This window comes from Rhinatrema bivittatum, chromosome 3, assembly GCF_901001135.1.
Source record: "Rhinatrema bivittatum chromosome 3, aRhiBiv1.1, whole genome shotgun sequence".
NCBI classification, from domain to species: Eukaryota; Metazoa; Chordata; class Amphibia; order Gymnophiona; family Rhinatrematidae; genus Rhinatrema; species Rhinatrema bivittatum.
Window position 1 is genome coordinate 520,294,534 of NC_042617.1, and position 22,244 is coordinate 520,316,777.

Below are 22,244 nucleotides of genomic sequence, written 5' to 3' on the forward strand. Positions count from 1 at the left end.
CATGTGATAGGGCTTCGCAAAACAGTAAACCCAGCCCACTCCCGCCCCTAACTCCTCCTCTTTTTCAGATTTGCATCACACCATACGTTATGGTGCTATCGCATGCGTTAACGGCGCTTTTCGCATGCAATAAGCCCTTAACGCATGCGAAAACACCTTATAGCATTTTGATAAATGACCCTAATAGTGTAGGGGAACACGCAGATAACCAGAATTAAATTGGCACATCTTGCCTGCAGCCTACATTGCAGGATTCAAAAGAGGTGAAATCTGACTTTATCAGCAGAATCAGATTAAACTCCAGAGAAATTGGAGAATGTTTAAGAAGGTGTCAAGCAAGACAGACAATGTGTAGCAAACAGCTCCTGCAAGCTAGTCATATCTATCATTCATCTTCAGTATAGCATAAAGTCAATATTCACATTTTTAGCATCTTTTTAAACTTGCAAATAACCCCAACATTAGCTGATATTTTGTTACTGCTTCAGGGAGATGTTAGAACAAGTTACTTACCTAAACAATCCATGCTGTCTCTTGAATTACAAATGGTCTCTCTGTCAGATACTTTGTTGGAAATTCATTGAGAGCATGTGTGGTTCAAGAGACAGCATGGATTGTTTAGCTACTGTAAGTAATTTGTTCTAATATCCCCCAGCAGCGGGAGGGTCAGCTAATATTGGGGATTTTTATTTGCAAGTTTGAAAAGCTGCTAAAAATTTGGATATTGACTTTACACTATACTGAAAGTGAATGATAGACAAAACCAGGTGCAGGAGCTATTTGCTATACACAGTCTGGCTTGCTGACACCTTGTTAAACATTTCCTCTAAAAGTTCTGGTTGTGCCTGCTTGTACCTTATTATACTTTGTTTCTATTTTTGAGTATTCAGCTTTATCTAAACCAGGCAGTCTCACTCCATTCCATTAGAAATGGCAGGCTCGGAAGAAGTATCCTGAATTTCACTGATTGGCAGTCAGGTACATATGGGTAGGCTGCCTGACAGCGATAAACTCTATATGGGAAGTGGGTAGATTACTTGGTTAGATGGCTTTCGTTGCCTACATTAACCAGAAGAAAGCACTCTCAGGGGAAAACAGGTTCCAGATGGGCTTTAAGTGCTCTCCACCAGAGAACAGGTGATATGGTGAGCAAAGGTATTGTTGGAGATCCAGGAAAAAATATCTAGGGCAGCCATCTGGTCCTCCTTACAGGACTTCGTCAAATGTTACAGAACATTCAAGCTAAGGTGGATTTTGCCTTCAAAACAGGTGTCCTTTATGGCAGCACTCTCTTTCACCTGTCCGAGAGAGTAGTAGCTTTGGTACTTCCCATATGTAATCAGTAGTCTAGCAGGAAGATAAAGAAGGAGAAATATAAGCTTATTTGACAATTTCCTTTCCTTGAGTCCTGCTAGACCAGTTCTGTGCCCACCCTGGATCAAGGTGCTGCCAGTTCTAGCACAACATAGACAATATTCATGTTCTCCCATTTTGCTCAGTGCAAATATATTGAGGTAGATATTCAAAGCAAAATGGTTAGGTAAGTTAGCCAAATAAGACTTATCCGGCTAACTTATCTGGGATGTTCAGTGGCACAGCTATGTTGCTGAATATCCCATCAAATATCGCTACTTAGCTGGATAAGTGACAGGTCAAACTTATACGATTAACTTAATTGGATAAGTACGAATATCAATACATATCTGGCTAAATTAGCTGGTTAAGTAGTGCCTCCCCAATCCACCCACTGCCTGCCCGCTGGATATTAACTATGGCTTGTATGCTGATGACATTCAGTTTTTTGTCCTGTATTCAGCATCATGGTCCAACACATTAAACATTGTTTCACTCTGTATTAATACAATCACATATTGGCTAACACATCACAAGTTACAACTTAATCTTGAAAAACTGAAGTAATTTTGTTCCACTTTAAAAAACTGTTAGAAATTGAGACATAACTTTGGGCAATAATCTATAAATGCTCATATTTCCAATGTTGTAAAAAATTCTTTTTACAGACTACAAATGTTGAAAAACCTGAAACCCATGCTAAACTCACAGGATTTCCAAACAGTATTACAGGCATTGATACTGAATTCACTGGACTACCGTAATTCACTGTAACTTTGGTTTACCAAATTATGTAATATGTCTGTTACAAATTATTCAAAATTCTGGGGCAAGAATTCTGACAGGAAATAAGCTATGAGATCACTTTACTCCCACATTGATGAAATAGCTCTGGCTGCCAATTGCGTAGAAATTCCAGTATAAAGTCTTCAGCCGGATATATAAGCTTTTAAATAATGAATCATCCATCTGGCTAACTTCAACCCTTTGGCTTTAAAAATCAACCCATCAACTGCAATCTGCAAGTAGAAATCTGCTAGAAGTACCAAACGTAAAAATTGCCATACTCGAGATTACACGGAACAGAGCGTTTCCAGTGTCTAGACCATGATTGTGGAACAATCTACCAGTCTGTACATACGGCATCGTCACAGCTAGCCTTTAAGAAAGCATGAAAAATGCATCTATTTGAACAGGCTTTTCTGATCTAGTCCGGTTCTAATAATTTTGAGGGAATGATTGTTGGTAAATTTTGTCTTTTATTTCTGTTTATATACATTTCTGTTTGTAATACTATGTAAGCCGCTGTGAAATGCTGTATGGAACAAGCATATTAAAAGAATTTTAAATAAATAAATACAAAATAAAATATCCATCTAACTACCCAGTGGCTTATGCGGCTAAGTAACGCTGAATATCGGTCTCATTGTCATCAGTGGAACTAGAAATGGCACGGAGATTGAGTCGGGGGATCTCTCTCTCCTGCTCTCTGGGGTATCCTTAGTCACTGATGATTGTTTTTACTTTCCTAACTGTATGGAGTAGTTGTGTCTCTTGCTGTGACAGAAGGTTACTGGCAACTGCCTGAAGCCACACTTCCCTTATACCAGATATGCTGTCACGAGGGAGAAAATAAAGATGTGTCCTCTGTCTCCAGCACATGTGGAAAGGGAAATTCTCTTACGTGATGCAATAGGAAAGAAAATTTATCAGATAAGCTTAAACTTCACCATATGTTTGTAAGCTTTTATATTTGTTCCTCACTTGGGGATTTTGTTTTAAAATTGAATGAGTTATAAATGGAGATAAATAAAATAAATTAATTAAAATATAATTTCTGAAATCTCACAGGCTACATTATTCAGTCTGGCTATGACGAGCATTTGAAAAGACCGGTGTTTTTTGGTTTAAATGGGGTTTTGCTGGAAAACTCCCACTTCCCAGGGTTATGCCGCTCTTGCGACTGATCCAGCTGCTAGGAAGGTGTGCCTTCCTTTCTTTGCATTTCTGTGCTGCTTCTGTAGGACAGATGTTCTCGAACAATCCTTTACAGCTTGTAGGTTGGTCTCCATGTCCTAACTGCAACAGCCCAGACGTCGGACAGCTGCATTCACCAGCACATTAAACAAGAGAAGTTCGCTGGATGCAGTATGTGCTCAGCCAATGAATGTACATTATTAACCTTTCCCTGTAGACTTGTGTAGGTTAGTATAGCCTGTTGAGGAACGTCTTTACAGCAATAAAAAAGGATAATGGCCGAAAGCTTATCGTTACAAGGTACTGCAAAAAGGATTAGAACTATGAGACACTTGAGAATGTGTGTAGGAAGTGCTTTACATTTTAATCTATCTTTTCCAAAAGCTGGAAAAGTATTTTAACTCAGAACACCCCCTAAAGACATGCCGGAAAGAGTCTGGATGACTCTTGCTGAGTGAGAGTTGAACTGCTTTTTGCACTGTGAGGTGAGAACTGTGCTGGAACCTTGTAACTGACAAAAGAGAAGCTCTCTGTGCATTTGGCAAAGTTAATACATTGGGCTTGCTTTTTTCTTTTCTTTTAATTTGTATTTCACTGCTTAATTATGTGTCTGAACACAATTTATCCCACAGAGGATTCCTTTATCTCGGTGGGGATGGAAGATATAGAAATGGAAAGGTTTGCCAAGCTAGAACCCAACTACTTAGGCCCAGGGTCTTGGTTTCCCCACCCAGATTGTCACTGAGCTGGCATTTTCAACTGATTCTTACTGGCATTGAATTCCTGAGCTTAATTATGCATTGGCTGAAAAAGTATTTTCTCTGATTTGTTTTAAATGTGCTACTTAGTAACTTCATGCAGCATCTCCCTCCCCTAGTCTTTCTGAAACATTAAACAATTGATTCAAGTGACTAATCTTCTGTCAACCATGACAAATTCTCACTGCCCTGGGCCCTAGTATAATCAAAGGGAGCTTTGATTGCTATACTGGTCAAGATAATAATGCCTCCTTTATAGAATGCTTTTACCTATGAGATTTAAAACATCCTTAATTCACCCAGTGTTAAAGAAATCATCTGTTGATCTTTTGGACTCTGGCAATTACTGCTTGATTTCTAATCTTTCTTTTATAAGAAATTGATTGAGCAGGTAGTGCTAGGTCAATTACAGGATGTCCTAGAAGATCATGGATTTCTGGACCTATTTCAGTCAGGTTTCTGAAGGGGACATAGCACGGAGGCACTGTTACGCTCCTTGATGGACGAGCCATTATTGTCTTTCTTGATATCTCGCCTGCATTTTGCATACTGAACTTTACTATCATGTTCATGCATTTTCAAGCTCTAGTCTTTGGTACATCAGTTATAAATTGGTTTTGATTGTTTTTATTTGACTGTCACCAGCAGATTAAAGAAGATAAGTTTCCAGGTAGAAGTATTCTACCTGGAAACTTATCCGTTCAGGGCATCTGCATTGTCCCCTGTATTTATTTATTTATTTAGGGCTTTTTTTATACCGACATTCATGATACCAATCATATCATATCGGTTTACAAGAAACAATGGTGCAAAAACATTAACATCAACAAGAACAATAGGCGAAGAGAGAACAAGTGAACAAAAGTTACAATAAAACAGGGGTACATGAACTGGGAGAAGGAAGAGCCAGAGACATGGCTAACACAGAAATAAATAATATCTAGTCTCAGAAATAAATAATTTCTAGTCAAATAAATATTCAGGATTATAATAAAACATGTACTCAGGACTGGATTATTTAAAAAATGTAAATATCATATACTCAGGGCTGTAATAATATCATATGTTCCTGACTAAATAGTGTCAGTTCATAAAACTCGGGACTAATTAATGTATAGTCAGAAGCCAAGTCAGGGATGTGTACTTTTTAATTCCTACCTTCAACCAATTAAAAAAACTGTCAGCTTCCTTTAGAAGGGGTTATAGAATTCATGCTGATGATATTCAGTTATTTCTCCTATTGAAAGCAAACACCACTTTGTTTATTTGGTTATTTAAACAATTTATATTCTGCTGATCAGCGGATTACAAGCAACACACACAGTAAAATATGCAACAAAAACAATGATACAAATCAAGACAGTGAAGAATCCAAAATAAGACGTGCAGCAGAGTTCTGGATGAGTTGAAGGGCCTTCACATGAGACTCATGAATGTATTAGGAACTGTGGCAACTGTTTGAAAGCTATCATTGGATGGGGAAAAATAACCTAGCATTAAATCTGAGAAAGAAGCTCTTTGGTTGAGCTATTCACTCACATCTAATCTTTCAGCCAGTGCTGAAAGTTCTGAAATTTAGGCGTTTGATACTGATCCATATCCTGAACTGAATACTTTGTAAATGTTACACTAGTATGCCAGATGTAAGGGACAGTATGGAAAAAAGACTAGTAGATTATAGGCAGCCCATGACCCACTGCAGGGGATGTACTGAAAAATGAGTGCTGAGATGTGGAAAGATGCAGCATACAGGATCTTGAAAGAGAGCAGAAACTTGGATTTAATGTGGATATGTACTGGAGCCAGTGGAGGGACTTGCATAGGTGGAAGGGTGGGGGGGAAGGAGGGCAGGGATATGGAGACACATATGCAGAAGACAAGAATCATTCTTGCAGCTTATTTTTAGATGGATTGCAAGACAGCAACGTAAGAGATGGGTAGGCCAGAGAGGATTAGCATAGTAAAGTCAAAAAGTGACTAGGGTGAGTTCTGACTGGAGGAAGAGAAGATGGAGAAAGAGGAAGAACATAGCATGGATGAGGGGTTGGATATGCAGGGGAGCATTCATGATAGAGAGAGGTCAGAAGTAGACAGACAAAGCACTAACCACTCAAAAGTTTTATAGAAAATCTATGAGCAATTTGTAGGCAGCTGTGGATAGTTTGCAAGTGTATTTATCTAAAGCAATCTGTTTTTCTCTTGGTACTTACAGATTGCAGACACATAATATCGAACATAGTAGCATGACCAACAAAGAAGATGATTAGAACATGTTTGTTTTGCTTGGTGTTTCTCAGGTAATTTGAAGGGCTGAACAAGTTATAGGATAAAGATGGACAGAGGGGAATGATGATTTGTGTTGTTTGAGTATTTATTTACTTACATATGTTATTCATGATTTGAGCAATGAAAATTAATGTTTTACTGAGTAGGTTATTAGGTTAAAGCTTGGGGAAGTAGGTTTGATTTCTGTTTTTTGAGCATTTATTTTTAATTGTTTATGATTTAGTTTATTGTATTCTAAATTCAATGTATGATGATGAATGTTTTATTTCACATCACTTTCATAGAAGCAATTAATTAGTGTAAATAAATAAAATCATAGTTTATCAAGTAATTTTATTAGATAACAGTATGTGTAATAAACATTCATTAGAAGCTAAGGGATGTCTCTCTCTGACAGTGCATCCTTTTTAAGACATATGAGAGATGCAGAGCAGGAGAAAATCCTTAACAGTGCCTTTAGTTTAATGCACATTTATATTTTTTAATAAAACACCTTTTCCCAATATTCTTTAACAGAGCTGGCTCTGCATGAGTGTGGAACAGTGTTCAGCAAGGATCTCTGAAAAAGTCGCTCCATAATTCAGCTGGCAGATTCTGAATATTCAGCAGTAAGATAACTGAGATGTGCTGCTGTTTCACAGAATTTACTTAAATAGGAAACAGAACTCCTTGAGGTGCCCTTGGTCCTTCTTTTCATACTCTTTAAGATAAGCAAGGGAGCCAATTTAAGGGAGGGAGGTACTTTCAATTAACAAAGCTTCCACCTTAAGACTGATGAGATTATTCCCTTCCTTCCCTGGCTTCCTAGGCCTCTGTCTACATGGCACAACTGCAATGTCTGTATCATGCTGATGCCACATTTATACTGCACAAAATGCCAGAAGCCGTCTTTGCATTATCACTGACTGGTGCTTCCCTCGAGAGGCTTATGTCCAAAATATAAACATTCTCTCAGACTTATAACTCCCCAGTAAAGCTGACCCCCATCATCCAAAGGCACTGGAGCCATGTACTGGAGCCAGTGGAGGGAAGGTAAATAAGAAGGATGGGAGTCCTATAACCAGTGATCCTGTCACCAATATTCCACAGAAATTGTACGGCAATCGTCCGTAGGGAAGGTCTGGAAGTCATCAGTTTATACCAGCTGTTAGGGAAAGTGCAATTGCACCTGGGATGATGGTGCTGTAGTGCACAGTGTTTCTCATTACATCTTTTCCCTTAGATTCTCTTGCCACTCTTGTATTTTGGAAACCACGGACATTATGGCTTCGGTGTTCATTCGGCAATTGTAGAGACCAGACGCCTCTGAAAAGCGACAGTCCACTGTGCTGATGAGGGAGCCATGCTGAATCCGACTGCTATCCACATACAAAGATAGATTTTGATTCGGAGTGCAATGCATCACCACTAAAATAACCTTCCTCTGACCTGAAATACAGGAAACAAAAAAATCCAAACAAACAAAACTATTACAGAGTTTCAATCATCCCATATATTTTCTAACCAGCTTAGATGGACAAGAGAATTGCAGGTTAGTAAGATGAAATAAATAAATACGGTAACTCTAGAACATTGACAATCTTCTATGATCCTGTATGCATAAACAATTTTTGTCACAAACTAAGAATGTGAGCATAGCGAAGATTCAGTAGTTGAACACATACATATGTTTGCTAGAGCATTAATGTAACCTTAGGAAGGGTAATTTTCAAAGTCATTTCTGTGGGTAAAACATATGGACCCGGGCTTTTACAAACTTGCCCTGCCTGCGGTGTGCATAAACTAATGTGTGATGTGCCACTACGCATTCAGCTTTAAGAACGGTGAGAGAAGGAGTTCCCGGGGCTGGGGAGGGCTTTGAAATGAAGCACATACTTTTGCATGTTCTAAAGCAACCTTTTTTCTGCCAGGACACACCTGACAGATGATGCTCACAGCCGTGAAACACTGTGAGGCGAAATGTAAACATACACTCTGTGTCCTCAGGAACCCCCCCCCCAACCCATCAACAATGGGTGCAGAGCAGAACTAGGATATTCCCTTACAACTCAATGTACAAAAATAACATTTCTGGTGTCAGCTCAGTTACAGCGACACAAACTCTCCCTACGACCAGCAGTTTACCACCAATGGACGTCCTGTTGACCTCAGGCACCCACACAGAGGCGACCTTCACCAAGTACAGAAAGACCACACATTACAAATATGGAGACAGAAACTGGAATGGCAACCCCAAAAAGCCACTGCATACAGTGCAAACCTGGAGAAATGGAAACAGAAATACAGCAGCTAACATAGTCCCACACAAACTAATCTGCACAAAGTTACACCTGCATTATGGAACACACTGAAACAGGAACAACCCTATCTATGAAAAGGCAACACTACAAATATTAAAGCAGGCCCTAAACACCAATACACCTCCTCTTAGGAAAACAGAACAAGCCAAACTGCTATAGATCCCTACACAGAAACTACAAGTTTACAGAATACCCTTACCTGGGTCACACACATAGAACACAGACAGACTCTCCCCAAATACAGAATAAAGTGTCCATAAAGTTAATGTTTTTGTTTTCCATTGTTGCACTACTTATAAAGAGACAGATGTAATAAGATCCATGCTGAAATCCATGCTTTTTCTGCGTGGAATTTTTTAGCACACGTGGCAAAAACCAGCAGAATCATGTGATATAATAACAGCTGTGCATGCTAGATACGCGCACAAAATCCAGGTACACCAAACACATGTGCCATAATGTACGAGGTAATGTGTGTTCATAGCCATATGTAGTAAATCACGCAGACATCCGTGCAGAAACCCGCGCAGACACCCATTGGCGTGTGGATACCTATGATTGATTCTCGGGGCGAAAGCATTTCTTTTTCAAAAAAATGAATAAACTAGGGGTCCGGAAGTTGATGTGAAGGTGGGTAGAGCAATATCTAACCCCTTCATGATTGGACTCCAAGTGCTGGCGAGAGCGTGAAATGCAGACTGCTGATTCTGCCTCATTGAGAAGCTGTCTTCTCTCTACCAGTTCTGTCCGCCACTTGGTTGATCTGCAAAAGCATTAAAAAACCAGTCTCCACACCAGTGCTTTTACTTAACTCCTGCCCTGACCCAGGTGCTAAAAACCCACATTAAAAAACCCACACTAATTTGATTTTCCTGCTAGCACAGCACCCTGCATTGCCCATGATTAAATAATTGCCTCCTTGGCATGCCATTAGCATGCACTTGCACAGAACAAGTCATGGGTTGGTAAGTGGGTTTATACATGTGTTTTTTCCGCCCACAAACCCTTATTACATACCCGTCTAGGGTTTGCGCACACAGTACACGCTGAAACCTGCGGCAGCATTGCCACTGCTTATTACATTGGCCCCAGAGTACGGTTTCTTGCTGTTTCCAGTTCAGTTTTTGTCTACACTTTTCTATTTCTACATTCCTCAAGAAATATAAAATAATAATTCTAAAATTATACTAATAAACAGAATAAATGATTCAAAACAACTGTTAAATAGAATAACATCCAATCATTAAAACTTCATAAATATTACAAATTCTCCAAACACCAATAAAATATTTCAAACCGCAGGCACATCACATAATACCCAATAATTAAAATGGCAGTAAATAAAAAAAAATACATTTAAACAAATACCTTTACATACCCTCTCCAGCAACTCTCCTACTCCTTTCCCTTGCAGGCCAGTAGCACACATGCTGAAGCTATGTTCTCATGGTCCTCTTCCTTAGGGCCCAAGACCAGTCTCTCTGTCTCTTTCTCACCCACACAGACCAGTCACACCGCCACAACCAGTTTCTGTCTCTCACATACCAGTCATCTCCCTGACCAGTCTCACGCTCTCCTTCAAACACACACAAACACACATACCCGTCACCTCTCTGAGCAGTCTCTCGCTCTCTCAGTCACCTTCTTAACCAGTCTCTTGTTCTCTCTCACACACACATCAGTCTCTTCCCTGACCAGTCTCTCTCACACACACACACCAGTCACCTCCCCGACCATTTGCTCGCACACTCTCACACACCTCCCTAACCAGTCTCTTGTTCTCTCTCTCACACACATCAGTCACTTCCCTGACCAGTCTCTCTTATATACACCAGTTACTTCCTGTGGCTCTGGTTAAGTTAATGATCTTTGCACAGCAGGTTCCTCTCTCCATGCATCTGGCTGGCTCACTCACCCACTTTCTAAACACATTTCAGTCTCTCACTAGATTTCCCCATTTGCCACAAGACCAGCCTGGCTTGTCAGCTGTATGCTTCTCCTTCACAGCTGGTTAGATTTTATTATTTATAATTAATATTTTATTTCAAGAAACAAACTGATAAGAGGATAATGACAAGAAAGAAAGCAACCACCACCCAATAAATTACAGACATTCAAATATGTTTTGCCATTGTAAGCCCACAATGAATAGGAAAACACAACCTGTTTAAAAAAACTGCATCATGAAAGATGAATTTGTAAATTTCATATAGATTTGTGCTTGGTTTATGGAAACTGCTGTAGGAATAAGGGTTTGGCCTTTTTGAATCTGTTTTATCATCATCTCTACTTGATATATCCTTTTTTTCTAGGGAGAGGATGGTTAAACTTCATAAATTATAGCAGGATATTGGAAAAAGGAGTGTTGCAAACATTAAGAATACCAACTTGACTATTTTGCAAGAAGAATCAACAAAGAAAATGATTGCAAAAACAGATTTACTCAGGCTGCAAAATAGCAGACTGGCCTCACTGCGGGTCAGCAATTAGAGCTGTAACATATTTAATTATTTAAACTAACATTGCCACTCTTGCTTCACTACATTGTACCTGAGAGAAAGCCTTCCTGGGATGGCATCTGGTGTGACAACATCCTACTTTTCCTTTCTCACTTACTGGTATCTAGCTTGTCTACTTCTATTAACAAACTATGCTGTGTATAACCCACATTAAAAAGCCTACACCGTCTCCAAAAATAGACCTCCTTGCGTCTATTCTCTCTTCCTCATATTGAGGAACCATATTTTGTTATCCTCTCTCCTCTTCACACCGAGGAACCATGTTACTGTTATTTCTCTTCTCTTCTACTTCTTGTTACCCTCCTCCCAGTTTTGATTCCCCTGTTAAAATGTAATTTCCAAGTTTAACCAGTTTTGCTGTAAACCGGCATGATGTCCACAACTAATGCCGGTATATAAAAATGTTTAAATAAATAAATATGATAAGCTGGAGATTAATAGTAGTACTGAGAAAGATCTGTGTGCCTTTGTGGCTGCACATTACAAACGTTGATGCAATATCAGGCACTGCAGGTTGGACATCTTAAGTATACTTATCAAAAGGAATGTCATACAAGATGATGCTGTTATTTTAAAATGGTACAAGGCCCTAATAAAATGAAGCCCAGAGCATGGTATACAGATTTCAGAGCAATCATTAGTGATCTCCTTTATTTATTTTTGTGTGATTTATATTCTGTTTTTCAGGCACTTCAAAGTCATGTCATGTATTGTAGCATGAATGAAATTTACCTTGTCATTAGGGTTTCAAAATTAATGTGTAACTTTCAGCATTAAATGAATGCAAATATAAAGATTGGTGTCAGTTTTTCTTTTAGTGTTTTTTTTTGGCATGTAATGAGATGGGCAAACCAATCTGGATTAAATCAAGACTCCACTGCTTCATGACAAAAAGCTACAGGAGCTATCACTGTACCTCAGAAACAAAGCTGGACTCTAGTATCAGAGACTGAGCTGTTCTTTACTGTCTCACAGGTCACTACAGTAAAGTGTGGCCGCGGTTACTCTGCTCCTAACCCGCTTTCTACCCACTTTTCGGCCACATTAGTCCAACCCGTGATACACTATCCCCTTTAACCTACTCTTACCGCGTCCTTAAATCACCGGGTAGCCCCTTCCGCCCACAGCATGTATATTACATGTAAACGATCGAATTAGCTATTCCCTCCCAAACAGTAACGCGCGCCCCGACTATCGCTTTTTTACCCTGCCGTTTTGCCGCGCGTTTAACCTGCTAACTTACCGCCTACCCTTACCCCTGCGTTAGAGGCAGGGGTAAGGGTAGGCAGCAAACTTTCCCCCAGCCCCCGCTCACCTACCCTGGCCGCGTCCATGGGTGCTGGTCTCCTGGGCAGCCCCAGTCCTCTCCCCTCCTCCCGAAGCAACGAAAGCAGAAAAAATCGAAAAAGTGAAAAAAAAAAGCGAAAAAGTGAAAAAAAAAGTTCCAAGAGCGAGAGGGGAGAGAGGACGGGCAATCCTACGCTCGGGATTGCCAGTCCTCTCTCCCCTCCTCCCAAAGCAAGGCGCGTAAAGCAGCCTTGCTTCGGGAGGAGGGGAGAGAGGACTGGCAGTGTAAAGCAACGAAGCGACTTACTTTTTTTGCAGCCCCCCTCCAGAGACGGACATCGGCGAAGACGACCGCGGCTCCCCTGCCTCCAGCTGCCCGCGAAGATGGATGCCTACACGGGCGAAAGCGGCCCCTGTGCGTGCAATTGGGCCGCTCAAGGCATGACATCACGACGTTTGGCGTCATGGCATGTGACGTCATGCCTTGAGCGGCCCAATTGCACGCACAGGGGCCGCTTTCGCCCGTGTAGGCATCCATCTTCGCGGGCAGCTGGAGGCAGGGGAGCCGCGGTCGTCTTCGCCGATGTCCGTCTCCGGAGGGGGGCTGCAAAAAAAGTAAGTCACTTCGTTGCTTTACACTGCCAGTCCTCTCTCCCCTCCTCCCGGAGCAAGGCTGCTTTTCGCGCCTTGCTTCGGGAGGAGGGGAGAGAGGACTGGCAATCCCGAGCGTAGGATTGCCCATCCCTCTCTCCCTTGCTACTTTTTTTTTTTCGCTTTTTTGATTTTTTCCGCTTTCGTTGCTTGCTTTGGGAGGAGGGGAGAGAGGACTGGCAATCCCGAGCGTCGGAGAACCGTCCACTTCCTGGTACCTGTCATTTCAAATGTCATTTGAAATGACATTTGAAATGACAGATACCAGCGTGTCCGTGAAGCGTTAGGCCAGCGCACTCAGGATACTGTATAGCGCTCTATACAGTAAAATGGGTTGTGCGGGCCTAACGCTTCACGGACGCTTCTTAGACGCAGCTTGCATTTGCAAGCTATTTACATACAGTATCGAGCGGTAGGTGAGCTGGACTGTGCGTGCGGCAACCGCGGGTGCGCCCGGCACTAACGCAGCTCTTCCTACCACTCCTTACTGTATCGGCCTGTCAGAGATTAAAAAAAAAACAAAACAAAACACAACTTACCTCTAGTGTCCCCACAATAGAGAACAGACTTTCAGTTGGTCAATAAAACAAAGCTAACTTCAACTGTACAGAAGAAATAATTCTACCCTCCATTGTTCCCGAGATACGTGTATATATATGCAATTTATACCCAATGCATGCACATCCCTAAGCCTACCTAATATACCCTACTTCCTACCTATTTTGTTGCAGTCTACCATACATATATATCTTATCTGTATCCATTCCTTATGTACTCAATGCCTTGTTACTTTATGTAATCCACCTTGAGTCTACCTTTAAGAAAAGACGGAATATCAAACGTTTATAAATAAAATAAAACTTCATGCAAAATATTGCATTGCATCCACTGTAACTATGAAACAGAGCTGGTTTCCATTCTAACCATGATATAACATTGTCCCATGTTGCACCCATTATCACAAATGGTCTCTATTATCTCTGTGAGACACAGCTGATTTACAGTGAACTTTGGCTGCCTAGTTAATATGTGTACAGTTGCATATTACAAAAATGTACTGCATTAACAGAAAAGGGCTGAAAGGATTCTGATGTCAAAGAAATGAAATCTGAAATCACTACTTACTAGAGATTGTCTCCAATGCATGGTTGATATCGGTGCCAGCTCGTGAAACAACAGGACAGAAGAGCAGCAATAGCTTGTCTGAGATGGGGGTATAATCCTCTTTCTGGAGCTGAAACCCCAAGTCACTGAGATGTACTTCTGTGCGACTGAGGAACTGCTGCTCTGAGCCAAATGTCTGCCCAGTAACAAGTACCTGCACATTAAAGACTTACAACACAAGAAGACAATTAACATGCTGAGACTGATTTCTGTTCCAAAATTCATTTGTTGTTTCAATATCAAATGCAGGTGGGTAAACACAAAGTCTGATAGCTCAGCGGACCTGAGAAAGAGCCTAGACAAGGAGTGTGGCTTGGCTCTGAGAGCAAAAACATTAGAAGAAATAACTGTCTTAGAACAGGAAAAAAAATGCACATGCACATGCTCTTCAAATTGTTTTGCATCCCTGACTTTATTATTTTCTATTTATTCCTTCTCTTCTTAGACTCTCCCATCTCATGTCTATCTCTCTCCTTATTCCCTCTTCTCTTTTCCAATTTTTCTGCCTTTCTTTCGTCTACCTATCAGTCTATTTTATGGGCAGAGATGGATGTGCATTTCAACAGCAGAATTTAGAATACGATCCAATCAACAAGACATTCTTGGTAAGGGTAATCCTGCAAAGTGCATATAGGGTGCCTTTAAAGTGACACTTTTTTTTTTACAACAAACACCAAAGATTGTAAATACTCTCGATGTACACAGCAATTTTCTCCAAGCGCCTAATAGATAAAGAAGATTTTTTCACGGGAATTGGTCTGTGCAGATGAAATTTAATGGGATAAGTGCAAGGTGATACATATAGGGAAAAATAACCCATGCCATAGTTATACAATATTAGGTTCCATATTAAAAGCTACCACCCAAGAAAGAGATCTAGGTGTCATAGTGGATAACACATTGAAATCATCAATTCAGTGTGCTGCGGCAGTCAAAAAAGCAAACAGAATGTTGGGAATTATTAGAAAGGGAATGGTGAGTAGAACGGAAAATGTCAATGCCTCTGAATCGCTCCATGGTGAGACCACACCTTGAATACTGTGTACAATTCTGGTCGCCGCATCTCAAAAAAGATATAGTTGTGATAGAGAAGGTACAGAGAAGGGCTACCAAAATGATAAGGGGAATGGAACAGCTCCCCTATGAGGAAAGGCTTAAGAGGTTAAGGCTGTTCAGCTTGGAGAAGAGACGGCTGAGGGGGGATATGATAGAGGTGTTTAAAATCATGAGAGGGCTAGAACGGGTTAATGTGAATCAGTTATTTACTCTTTTGGATAATAGAAAGACTAGGGGGCACTCCATGAAGTTAGCATGTGGCACAATTAAAACTAATTGGAGAAAGTTCTTTTTCACTCAATGCACAATTAAACTCTGGAATTTGTTGCCAGAGGATGTGGTTAGTGCAGTTAGTGTAGCTGTGTTTAAAAAAGGATTGGATAAGTTCTTGGAGAAGTCCATTACCTGCTATTAATTAAGTTGACTTTGAAAATAGCCACTGCTATTACTAGCAACAGTAGCATGGAATAGACTTAGTTTTTGGGTACTTGCCAGGTTCTTATTTCCTGGATTGGCCAATGTTGGAAACAGGATGCTGGGCTTGATGGACCCTTGGTCTGACCCAGTATGGCATGTTCTTATGTTCATGGATAGATCCTTAAGTAAAATCTGCTTCAGGGGCTCAAAGGGAGGCAATATCAATGCCTTTAGAATGATATTAGAGGACCCAAAGAGCTAAAAGTAGGAGGCAGTCTTTTCAAATGTCAAAGAAGCTGATCACAGTCCCCACCCTGCCAGTCCAGTCTGGCTTGAAATCTTCAAAAATAGGACAATGGCCCACTAAAGGCCTTTCTACTTTTTTGGTCTAGATGCAGCCCTAATGTCTGTTAGGACATATATGGAAGAGCTCCTACTGAGAAAACATGGATCTTGCCCCTAAAACAGGAGATAGCTAAACCCTTTAACATAAGTTAAAGGCTAAACCCTTAGCGAAATCTTTCTGAAGGAAGGCCAAAATGTAAGGAATATCCGAACACCAGGGAGAGATCAACCAAGCCTAAAAATGTGTTAAATGTAAATACAAGCCAAAGAAGTAGAAGTCCTATGGGCTTTTAGAAATTATTGAAGAATAACCTCTTTTTCTCAAACGTGACCTCTCAAGAGACAAGCCATACTCCAGAACGGAAATGGGTCATCCATGATGATGGGACCCCATGCCAATAGCAACCTGGTATCTGGGAGCCATGGGACAGTCAATCTGAAGTCTCACCAGATCTGCCTACCATAGTCTCTGAGACCAATCTGGAGTTTCAAGGATAACATGATTGTTCTTCAATTTGATTTCTGCAGAGAATCCTGCCTAACAGAGACAAAGGAGAGAATACATAAAACAGCTCTGCTACCAGCCACAGCTGAACTAATGCATCTATTCCTTTGGTGCTGAGCTCCCTTGAATGGTTGAAGAACCAATGAGCCCTGGCATTCCTGTATGTCACCATTAGAGCCATTTGGGACACGCCCCTCTTGAGTACTGTTCATTGAAGACCCTCCTGGCTTAGATCCCATTCACTGGGATCCAGAAGATTCCTGCTCAGGTAATTACCTTGTACATTTTCCTGTCCCACAATGTGGGATACTAACAAGAGCTGCAAATTTTGTTCTACCCAAGGACAAAGGAGGTTGGTTTCCTCCAACATTCCAAGACTTCTGGTGCCACTTTGTTTGTTCATATATTCCACTGCCATAGCATTGTCAGATAACACTCTGGCTGCTTTCTCCCACATAAGGGAAGAAAATTACACAGGGACAATCTGAATGCCCTGATTTCCAGTCTTTTGATGGATCATGGGGTCTCCTCCTAAAACCACAGGCCCTGGATCACTTGTTCCAGACAATGAGCTCTTCAGCCTGACAGACTTGTAACTGTTGTGACTAAAATCCAGGAAACAGTTGATAGACTGACTGCTTGCAAAAGGTTCTGAAGGACTGTCCACCAATGAAAACCGTTCTTCACTAGCACTGGCAAATGAAGCCAGACTTTGTAATGTTGGGTCTGAGGGAACCAGCAAGATAAGAGAGAAAACTGAAGAGGCCTATTGTGAACTCTGACCCACGGAACTAGATCCAATGTGGCTGCCATGGTACCTAATAGCTGAAGATAATCCCAAACTCTTGGGGTTGCTAGGGCAACAAACCTCTACACCTGTCGGATCATCTCATCCATCTTGACCATAGTGAAAAATACTCGGCCCAAAGGTATATCGAAATGCGTTCCCAGGTGATCAAAGACTGACATGGGTGAAGCTTGCTTTATGCAAAGTTGATCATCAAACCTAAGCCTTCTAAAACCTGAACTACTCTTTCAAATGCTTGAAATTCTTCTTTGAAGGAATTGACTCTGATCAACCAATCATCAACATAAAGATGAACCATGATACTGTCTCATCTCAAGAATGTTGCCACTACTACCATGCCCTTTATAAGGGTTCACAAAGCTGTTGCCAATCTAAATGGGAGCATCCTGAACTACAAATGTACTTGTAGGATACAGACACGGAGATACTTATGATCTTCTGGCCTGATGGGAATATAATAATAAGCCTCTGACAAGTCTAGAGAAGACAGATACTCTTCCCTCTGCACTGCCATCAGCATGGAGCGAAGAGTCTCTATCCTGAAATGGGGAATTCAGAGGCTTCTCTTTGCTCCCTTCAGATCAAAAATAGGCTGGATAATCAGCAGCCACCACTTAGCTGGATAAGTCGCTACTTATCCAGCTAAGTAGCACTGAATAGTGGCCTCTGTGGTCTTGTATTTGTTTTTATGTGGTATGTTTATAATATGGATGTTCATTTGTGATCTACTCTAAACAGATTGGATTCGTGGAATATAAGATGTTAAAATAAATAAATAAACAAACTCATGCATGTATGTTCCTTGTCCGGCTAAGTAGATAGCCAGATGTATTGTTGGCAGGCAATCAGCATTTTGGGGCGGCGCTACTTATTCCAGTTAACTTAGCTGGATAACTGCTGATATTTGGACTTATCCAGTTAAGCTAACCAGATAAGTTAGACTTGTCACAGAGCAGGTCTAACTTAGCTGGATATGACTTATCTGGCTAAGTGGTGATTTCTACAGGGATATTCAGCAGCATAGCTTATCTGCCTAATTTACCTAAATGTTTAGATTTGAATATTGAGCCATAATATATAACCAAATTCTAAAAACTACAAAAACAAAATTAAAATTACTTTCTAGCTTCTACTTAAGCTCATGCTCCCCCCCCACCTGCAAAGGCCCGTAAAAATAAATGCTGGAGGAAAGGAGGAGCAGAGGTGATATGATACAGACTTTCAGATACTTGAAAGGTTTTAATGATCCAAAGGCAACGACAAACCTTTACCATAAGAAAAAAATCAGCAGAACCAGGGGTCATGATTTGAAGCTCCAGGGAGGAAGATTCAGAACCAATGTCAGGAAGTATTTCTTCACGGAGAGGGTGGTGGATGCCTGGAATGCCCTTCCGGAGGAAATGGTGAAGACCAGAACTGTGAAGGACTTCAAAGGGGCATGGGATAAACACTGTGGATCCATAAAGTCAAGAGGCCGCCAATGAAGAGTAGGTGACTCGCCAGAATGATGGCTACTGCCTGGAGACAATACCCTTATTCAATAAACATACACATGCTTACTGTGACTCCAACATCGCTCTAAGCTTCAACAGCAAGAGGAAATGTGGAAAAAAGGATTTGCACTCACAAAGACGGGAGTAGCTGGCTTGTTACGGCGGTTACTACCCCAAACCAAATAACCAAATTACTACCTCCACCTTCCTCTATTCCTGATGCCTTTCAACTAGCTTGATCACTCCATTCTTATACTTCACTTTCAATGCATATCCAGCATAGATCTCTGCTTCAACGGCAGGGGAGAAGAAAAACTGTTACTTCACACATCCAGCAGAGCTCTCTGCTTCAACGGCAGGGGAGAAGAAAAAAGGGTTCACACTCACAAAGCGGGGAGTAGCTGGCTTGTTACGGCGGTTACTACCCCAAACCAAATGTACCTGATACTTCACTCTCGACGCATATCCAGCATGGCTCTCTGCTTCAACGGCATGGGAGAAAGACTGATACATCACGAATTTCCAGCATAGCTCTCTGCTTCAACGGCAGGGGAAAAGAAAAACTGATACTTCACGCATATCCAGCATAACTTCAATGGCAGGGGAGAAGAAAAAAGGATTCACACTCACAAAGCGGGGAGTAGCTGGCTTGTTACGGCGGTTACTACCCCAAACCAAATGTGCCTGATACTCACTTTCGATGCATATCCAGCATAGCTCTCTGCTTCAACGGCAGGGGAGAAGAAAAAAACTGATACCTCACGCATATCCAGCATAGCTCCCTGCTTCAACGGCAGGGGAGAAGATAAACAACCAATAAGGGCTGTATAACATAATCTGGGTAAAAACAAATAAGCATGGGTGTAGCTTGCTTATTGCGGCGGTTACTACCCCTACTACCTCTAACTAATCAAGCTAGATATTTCACTTGGATGCAGCTCCATCACCGCTCTCTACATTAATGGTGGGGGTGGAAGGGAAATAGAACCAAGAGCTAAGAGAAACAGATAAGTATGAGAGAAAAAATGAGTGAAGCTTGCTGGGCAGACTGGATGGGCCATTTGGTCTTCTTCTGCCGTCATTTCTATGTTTCTATGATTACCCACATATTGAGCAAACAATAACAGGCCATTTCCATGAATAAAGCACTCTTTTACCTGAGGAAATTCCTTTGAAAATTACTATCCCTACGTTGACAACATGCAAAATTGTCATGCCAATAAAGGTATCTGAAACTGGATCTGAGAGTTTGGAAGCGGAAGAGTTCTTGAGGGAGATGAGATGGAGGCAAGGGGGGCCTACTGAAAGAAGAAAAATAGCGAGGAGAGGGGCTATTGAGATATGGAGCGGTAGAGAAAAAAAGGTTTTTTTGAGAGGGAAAGAGATAGTGAGGTAAGCAGTTATTGAGAATGAGTGATACAAGGAGGGATTACTGAAGGGGGGAGAAATGAATGTATTTAAAAACAATTATAGACCATGCATCCCAATGTTCTAAGAAGTTTCCAATTTAAAAACATACATAAAAAAGCATAAACAAGACAAGCAATGAATATATTCTATATAGAACAAATCAGCATAATCTCAATCAAGAAGACCAGCCTGTGATAATCAGGTCAAATAAAATAAGTAGGAAGGTGCTTTTAAGAGAAAGATTGTTGAAATAAGTAAGAGTTTGTTGAAAGTGAGATATAGGAGGTCAAGGACTATACAGCGAAAAATAAATGGAGATGTTGGGATGGTGGATTTTGTGGTTATCAGTGCAGACCTTTGGTTTACACATCTGCTCACTATTATCAGCACTGGCACTGTTGTTAATTCCACAAATGCACAATACACAAAAATTCAGGGTGGCTTATTGTCTTGGACAAGTAGTTTTAGTCTCAAGCAAATTCTGAGCTAACATACAATATTTCACAGTGAACCCTTTACTACTTTGAGGAATATCTGTGTTTTGCCAACAGTAGCAGCAGTGATGTTATGAAGACTGTGCATTCAGAAACTATTCAGACCCCTTCACTTTTTCCACATTTGTTACGTTACAGCCTTATTCTAAAATGGATAATAAGTATTTTTCCCTCCTTAATCTACACACAATACCCCATATAATGACAAAGCGCAATCAGGTTTGTAGAAATGTTTGCAAATTAATTAAAAAAAAAACAAAAAACAACCCAACAACAAAAAACACCTGAAATATCAGACCCTTTGCTATGACACTCAAAGATAAGCTCGGGTGCATCCTATTTCCATTGATCATTCTTGAGATGTTTCTCCAACTTGAAAGGAGTCCATCTGTGGTAAATTCAATTGACTGGCCATGATTTTGAAAGGCACACACCTGTCTATATAAGATCCCACAGTTAACGGTGCATGACAGAGCAAAATCAATGCCATGAAGTTGAAGGAATTGTCTGTAGACCTCCGGGACAGAATTGTGTCAAGGGACAGATCTGGGTTCAAGCACAAAAAAAGGCTCCAGGGGCGATCCGGGTAACTATAGACCAGTGAGCCTGACTTCAGTGCCAGGAAAAATAGTAGAAACTATTCTTAAGATCAAAATCGTAGAGCATATAGAAAGACATGATTTAATGGGACACAGTCAACATGGATTTACCCAAGGGAAGTCTTGCCTAACAAATCTGCTTCATTTTTTTGAAGGGGTTAATAAACATGTGGATAAAGGTGAACCGGTAGATGTAGTATATTTGGATTTTCAGAAGGCGTTTGACAAAGTCTCTCATGAGAGGCTTCTACGAAAACTAAAAAGTAATGGGATAGGAGGTGATGTCCTTTCGTGGATTACAAACTGGTTAAAAGACAGGAAACAGAGAGTAGGATTAAATGGTCAATTTTCTCAATGGAAAAGGGTAAACAGTGGAGGGCCTCAGGGATCTGTACTTGGACCAGTGCTTTTCAATATATATATAAATGATCTGGAAAGGAATACGACGAGTGAGGTTATCAAATTTGCAGATGATACAAAACTGTCAGAGTAGTTAAATCACAAGCAGACTGTGATACATTACAGGAGGACCTTGCAAGACTGGAAGATTGGGCATCCAAATGGCAGATGAAATTTAATGTGGACAAGTGCAAGGTGTTGCATATAGGGAAAAATAACCCTTGCTGTAGTTACACAATGTTAAGTTCCATATTAGGAGCAACCACCCAGGAAAAAGATCTAGGCATCATAGTGGATAATACTTTAAAATCGTCGGCTCAGTCTGCTGCAGCAGTCAAAAAAGCAAATAGAATGTTAGGAATTATTAGGAAGGGAATGGTTAATAGAACGGAAAATGTCATAATGCCTCTGTATCACTCCATG

The 22,244-nt window shown here is 40.8% G+C and overlaps 1 protein-coding gene across 5 annotated transcripts in view; it reads right to left on the reverse strand.

Moving 5' to 3' along the window:
- Positions 1-5,331: 5,331 nt before the first annotated feature.
- Positions 5,332-22,244, reverse strand: part of LOC115088205 — a 97,770-nt gene continuing 80,857 nt past the window's right edge. For 2 of the 5 annotated variants that reach the window (XM_029596235.1, XM_029596234.1), the window contains exons 13-14: positions 14,257-14,463; positions 5,332-7,802 (exon numbers count right to left, since the gene is read on the reverse strand). In XM_029596235.1, coding sequence (XP_029452095.1) covers positions 7,579-7,802; positions 14,257-14,463 — 431 coding nt within the window. In that variant the 3' untranslated portion in view covers positions 5,332-7,578. The remainder of the gene's footprint in view (positions 7,803-14,256; positions 14,464-22,244) is intronic. The other 3 variants (XM_029596236.1, XM_029596237.1, XM_029596238.1) reach the window with 2 other exon arrangements.